This window comes from Chaetura pelagica, unplaced genomic scaffold, assembly GCF_000747805.2.
Source record: "Chaetura pelagica isolate M959 unplaced genomic scaffold, ChaPel_1.0 scaffold511, whole genome shotgun sequence".
Taxonomy (NCBI): Eukaryota; Metazoa; Chordata; class Aves; order Apodiformes; family Apodidae; genus Chaetura; species Chaetura pelagica.
In genome coordinates, this window is record NW_009952161.1 from 73,072 (window position 1) to 78,875 (window position 5,804).

The 5,804-nt window shown below is 53.2% G+C and overlaps 1 protein-coding gene across 1 annotated transcript; it reads left to right on the forward strand.

Moving 5' to 3' along the window:
- Positions 1 to 2: 2 nt before the first annotated feature.
- On the forward strand, positions 3 to 5,783 carry LRRC73 (leucine rich repeat containing 73; the record flags this gene model as incomplete). The annotated part of the gene is made up of 6 exons (XM_010007254.1): positions 3 to 121; positions 577 to 737; positions 1,775 to 1,897; positions 3,100 to 3,200; positions 3,878 to 4,061; positions 5,663 to 5,783. Coding segments are annotated over 6 exons (759 nt in total), but the record flags the coding sequence as incomplete, so codon positions are not given.
- Positions 5,784 to 5,804: the final 21 nt, after the last annotated feature.

Sequence of the window (5,804 nt, forward strand, 5' to 3'; positions counted from 1 at the left end):
GGGCGGCCGAGTCCCGCTCCCTGGCCCAGCTCAACCTCAACCTGGGCATCGTCTCCAACATCAACCGCGTCAAGCAGCTGGCCGAGGCCCTGAAGACAAACCGCTCCGTCCAGTCGCTCTTGTGAGTCCCGCGGGGAGGGGAGCGGCCGGGGGTGCCCCTGCCGGGCCGGGCGGGCTCCTCGGGGAGCTCGCAGCTCCGGGCCAGCTGCTGAATCCTCTCGTTGGAGGAAAAACGCCCTTGACGTTGCAGAGGGTAACACTTCGCCCTTCACCCAGCTGGGAGGGAGCTGCCTCTGCCCCTGCCGGCTTTTCGTCCCGACCTCTCTAGCCTGCGTTGCCCCGCTGGCAGGGGCTGCTCCCGCCCCGCTGGCATCCCTGGCACCCCCTCGTCCCCGCAGGGAGAGCAGGGTCACCGTAGCAGCTGGGTTACCCTCGCAGCAGAGGCTTCTCGGTGCTTTTTTCCCCACCTGGGGTCAGGATTTGTCATCCTCATTTCATCTGCTTCCCTTTTCCCACCGGGATAGTTAGATCCTAGGAAAAAAGGCTGCTTAGTAATTTTTCCTTTTACCTGCACAGCCTCCATGGGAGTCCCTTGACAGATGCAGGCTTGGCCCTCCTCAACCCTGCCCTCTCCATCCACCCCTCGCTGGTGGCTCTGGACCTAGGAGACTGCATGCTGGGTGATGAAGGCATCAACCTGATCTGTGGGCTCCTGCCGCCTGACGGGGCCAAGTCCGGTAAGCACCGGGGGTCGTGGGCTGCACAAGGACCTCCACGTGGAGCAGATTCATGCAGCAGTACATCTTCAGCCCTGGAGGAGGCAGGCTCTGTAGTTTGTCTGGGATGAGGAATTTCATGTCCTAACTTAAGCAAAGCAGAAAAGCCAAGCAATAAGAGGAGCAGTTTCCTTGGGCAGGCACGGGCTTTCAGATATTGATCCGTCCTGCTGGCAGTTTGGAGCTCAGGGACCAACAGGTTACTTCTGGTTCGTGACAGGAGCATTTGAAACTGGAGGAGGGAACAGTTCGGACGTTAAATTGAGTATTTTGCATTGTTTTGTAGATAATGACTGCAGAGAAATATATGGTGTGTCTCCACCTCAGCACTTGGCTTTATTGTCAGTGCCTGGGAATTGTCTTTGCTTGTGGGTGCATTCTGTGAGTGTGTAGTTACATGGTCATAGACCTAGGGCCAAGACCCAGATGTTTGCAGGCAGTGATCTTTGTTAGTCAGAGGCCAGTGGGCCGATTAAGCTGAGAGCTGGAGTTTGCTGAGGTAACACCACCCCTCTCTTCTGACTCTCAAAATGCTTTCCATGTCTCCCCAGCACCTTCTTCTCTGTGTGCTCACGGTGCCACTGATGCTGTTGTCTCTGCTGGAAACCTCTCCCAGGTGCAGGCTTCAGAGCCTGCTCTGCCTGTTACCCTCTTTTCAACCTGCCACCTTGTACCACCTCCTCCTTCTGGTCATTTGCCTTGCACACTCCTTACTTGTTTCTGTTGTGTTTTCTATTTAGGGTAAGGAGGACACAGGCTGGGGGAGGAGAGAAATGGGGCAGTCACAGCACAGGCAAGTGAAGGGATGCTGCTGAAGGCAGTGAAATGTATCACTGATCAGTGAAGTATGTGATTACAGTTGTCAGTGCAAAGCAAACCCTTCAGCCCATTGGAGTACAGGGGACACCACTCAAAGCTGTTCTGGTTAGCTGAACTATTTCCCCTGTGACTGCTTTTGTGACCCTAAGGCTCTGGTTTGCCTTCTCTCTCTTCTCCAGGCCTCAAGGAGCTAACGCTGAGCGCTAACCCAGGCGTCACAAGCAAAGGCTGGGGACGCCTGGCCATTGCAGTGGCTCACAGCTCACAGCTCCGTGTGCTCAACCTGGACTACAACCCCCTAGGTAAGCTGGGGGGGCAGGGAGGAGGAGCAGGGGCTGCTGCACTCTTGCCTCAGTGATTTGTGTTGGTGAGTGGCTGAGGACTGAGTTCTAGAAAGGTGGTAAAACATCACCAGCAGGATGGGGCAGTTTCTTTCATAGGTCCCTACTGGTTCTCAGCAGTGAGTTCACCCTGCCAGGTGCCCCCGGCTGTAGGGAAGCCAGCCTTGCTGCTCTGCTTGTGTGAGGTGGCCACATGCCCTGCAGGGAGATGCAGAAAGGAGGTTTTGCCTTGGCTGCTCCACTGCCTTTGTCATCATGTTTCACCCTCCATGTTTCCCCTGTTCCTGAAGACTCGGGTGCTGATGCTGGCTTGGCAGATTCAGTGTGTTCCCCCCCCCCCTTCATCTTTCTGGCAGAGCAGGGAGGAGTAGGAGAGCCTGGCACTTGTTGTCATAGAAACCAACTCTCTCCATCTCTGCTGCAAGGTGATGAGGAGACCAGGCCATGCCTCCCTGAGCATCAGCAGGGCATTTCCCTCCTTGCCCCATCTAGAAACAGAGCCTGCCTCCAGCCCCTGTCTGTCTGACCAGGTACCTCCTCTTGGGCAGGAAAGGCCACAGCATGTTACCTGACATGTCTGGTGGGCTTTTTTTCAAGAGAAGGTATCACAGTTGTACAGTATCTTGGTACTCACCAAGGAATGCCAGGAGAACATGCTGAAATCTTGTCTCTTCACCAGCATCAATCTTTAATGCACCTGGTCCTACTGTATCCACCCCTAAAAGTCTACCTCCTTTCCAGGGAGGCATTCCATCAGCTGGTACATAGTCCTCTGTCTGGCTCCAACCTCTCCCTAGACTGAGGTATTCAGCTCCTTAATCTGCATCTTATAGGGACTGTTAAAGGCACTTGTATCCTTGAGTAGGCAGGAGATTTGGGAAGATGTGGTTCCTTGGGGAATAAAAAAAATTTCACTGTGTTTCTTCGTGTTCCCTCTGATAATCAGCGACTACTCCCATAACCAGAAAATGGTGCCCCTTTACCTTGTTTCTCTTCTCAGTTAACTGCTTTTCTTCCTCTCCAAGGTAACTGAGATCTGGAGGTTGTCTGATGGCAGAAATACTCGGAGGATGTTCCTGTGACAGCCCCAGGCCCACGAGGACATGTGGTATTACATGAGGGAAGACAGGCACTGCTGAAGCCCCTGTTTTCTTCTCCCACAGGTGACCAGGTAGCAGGGATGCTTGCCGTCGCTGTGGCCTCCAGTCGAACTCTTGAAGTTCTGGACTTGGAGGGAACAGGACTTACCAACCAGTCAGCCCAGGTATGAGAGCCTATAGTTACTCTACAGCATCACTGACATCTCAGGGGCATAGGTCTTGGCCATCTACAGGGGTCTAGGACTTACACCTGTCTCCACCCCACTCCTCCATTCCACATGTACCCCCTTCCTTCCCTGCACCCAGGGGTGCTGCTGCTTTCCCCTGGCCCGTTACATTCAGCCACAGGAGGAGCTCGTAAGGCACAGCTCTAAGCTAGGGCTCCTGGATCTCCCACATCAGCAAGGAGAAACACGTGGCTCTATTTGTAGTCTGGCTTTCTGGAAAGAAGAAAGGGGGTTGGACTTGTGACTGAAGATCAGAGCTAGTGCTCTGTGAACAGATAGGGGCCAAGGCTTGGTAGCACAGGCTCTCCTCTCACAGCCCCAGCTCCCAGCAGTAAGAGGGGACTAGTCTGGATATGTGGCAGCAACGGGGATTTAGAGCTGTCCCTTCTTCTTTAGATATTGCCAGGAAATCTGGGCACAGCTCTTCCCACAGAAAGATGAGAGGTCCTCAGGCTTGCAGAAAGCCTGGCAAAGGGGAGTCAAAGCCAAGGGAAGGTAGACGTAAGAAGAGGAGGGCTGGAGTTTGCAGGCAGACAGAGCACTGAAGCTCCTTCTGCTCAGCCTAGCTGCTCTTTGTGCTGCTTGTCAGCCTGTTTATCTCACTCTCTGCCCAGACCTTGCTGGACATGGTAGAGAATTACCCCACAGCCCTACGGACACTCATCCTGGCAGAGAACAACATCAGTCCCGAGCTACAGCAGCAGATCTCTGACCTGCTCTCGGAGGGTGAGGAAGAGGAAGAGACGGAGGCTCGTGAAGTCACAGCCAGGGAGAAGAACCCCTGGATCTGCCAGAACAGTAAGAGCTCTGGGACCTGGGCTGTGGTCAGGGGCTGATGGGCAGGAATTGGGGTGTTTGGGGCATTTCCAGCACCACTGGTCTCTCCTGGTGTGTTGGTGAGGGGGGTCTGCCCCTTCTCCCTGTGAACTGGAATCCAGGCAGCCTCCAGGTGTGACCTTCATGTCAGTGTTGGGCTGAGCTGCACTTGGACGGGCAGCCTCCAAGGGCAATGCGGCTGCTGCTAAGAGTAGAAATGGTGCCTCAAAGGCATTTTCTCTGATGCTGCAGGAGTGAAATCTTTGTGCAAAGCCTTAAAACTCAAGGGCAGGAGCATTTAAAGATGCTGGGGGCCTTTGCCAGGTAACCTAGCCAAAACTCATGTAATTTCCTCACTGCTTCCAGAACCTCTCTGCAATATGCACAGCATCAGCAATTCCCATCTCTGCATCCCAAACGTGTGAAGGGTTAGCCAGGTGTCACAGCCTGTCTATTGCTTGTAGTAGAAAAAGGTGTATTATAGTGATAGCAGTAGCCTGTTGTCTAATGTTTGCATATATGATACTGCACATTGTCATGCCTAGATTGTGATCCCACTGGCTTGGTTTGTTGGTTTTTACCTTTAGTTGTCCTTCCCCCCTCCCAATTCTCATATTAGACTAGCAGCAGCAAGCACAACCACACCCTGGGCCTCAAAACATCTGGATTCCCATTTATTAGAGCCATGAAAATCCATTACTGACAGTTCTGACCAAGTTTTGGATCCAGTTTCCAGAAATTGATCCCCAAATTAGAGATACTATGCAGCAGTTTTGAATGTGTAGGACTCTGGGTCTGAAGGACATGGTCACTAACAATCTTCCCCTCTGTCACATCCATGAAAAAGCAATTTTATTTTTTTTTTCTGTTTAAAAAGGCTTCTGGATGAAAAACTGCTATACTGCTGAGTTTCTTACTTACTATGCATGCCCATCCTCCTTCCAGCTGATTCACTTTGTGTGGAGAGAGTCACAGTGTTCCTGGCTGACACTGTGTGCCATCGCAGAGCCAGCAAGCTGCCTTCACCTTCCTGATGCAGGCAGGGGAGGGCTGCACAAACCCTCCATTCATGCAGCACAGAAAGTCAGGATTTCCAGGCCTCTGCTGCCACAAAATGGCAGCTTGCCCACTGCTTTCCCTGCTCTTGGGAAGGCAACACCACTACCACCCTACGTGGGTTTGGTTGGTTTGCAGCCTGCCAGCCCATCCCACCTGGACGTGGTCTCTCTAGCTGAAAAAATAAGTGGTGAGTGCAGATTTGAAGGTCTGCACAGGGCTGGGTAGTCAGTATCACCTGCAAGTGTATAGGGGGAGGGTTCAGAGCCAATCTGCCTTTTGACAGCCAAGATAACAAATGCAGAGCCCCACCCTGGGCTCTTACTGCAGTCTCTGCTGCCTTCCTTCCCCAAACATCGATTCTGTTCTGCTACACGGCCAGAGGAGACCTAGTTACTACTTAATCTCACAATCCTCTCAGCAGTTTGCTTCCCACCCCGCAGCGGTCTAATTCCTCATCCTGCCCTCTGGATCTGGCACACAGCTCTGCGCTCTCCAGCTCTCCCTCTCCCTCTCTCTCTCTCCAGATTCCAGCTCCCAGATGGTCCTGATGACGTCAGGTCTGGGTGACAGCCTCTTAGCAGAGACAGAAATGTAGCTGGGCTACCCTGCCTGCTTCTGCTGAGAAGAGCACCTTGCCCGCTGGGGAAGTGAGTGTCACCGAGCCCC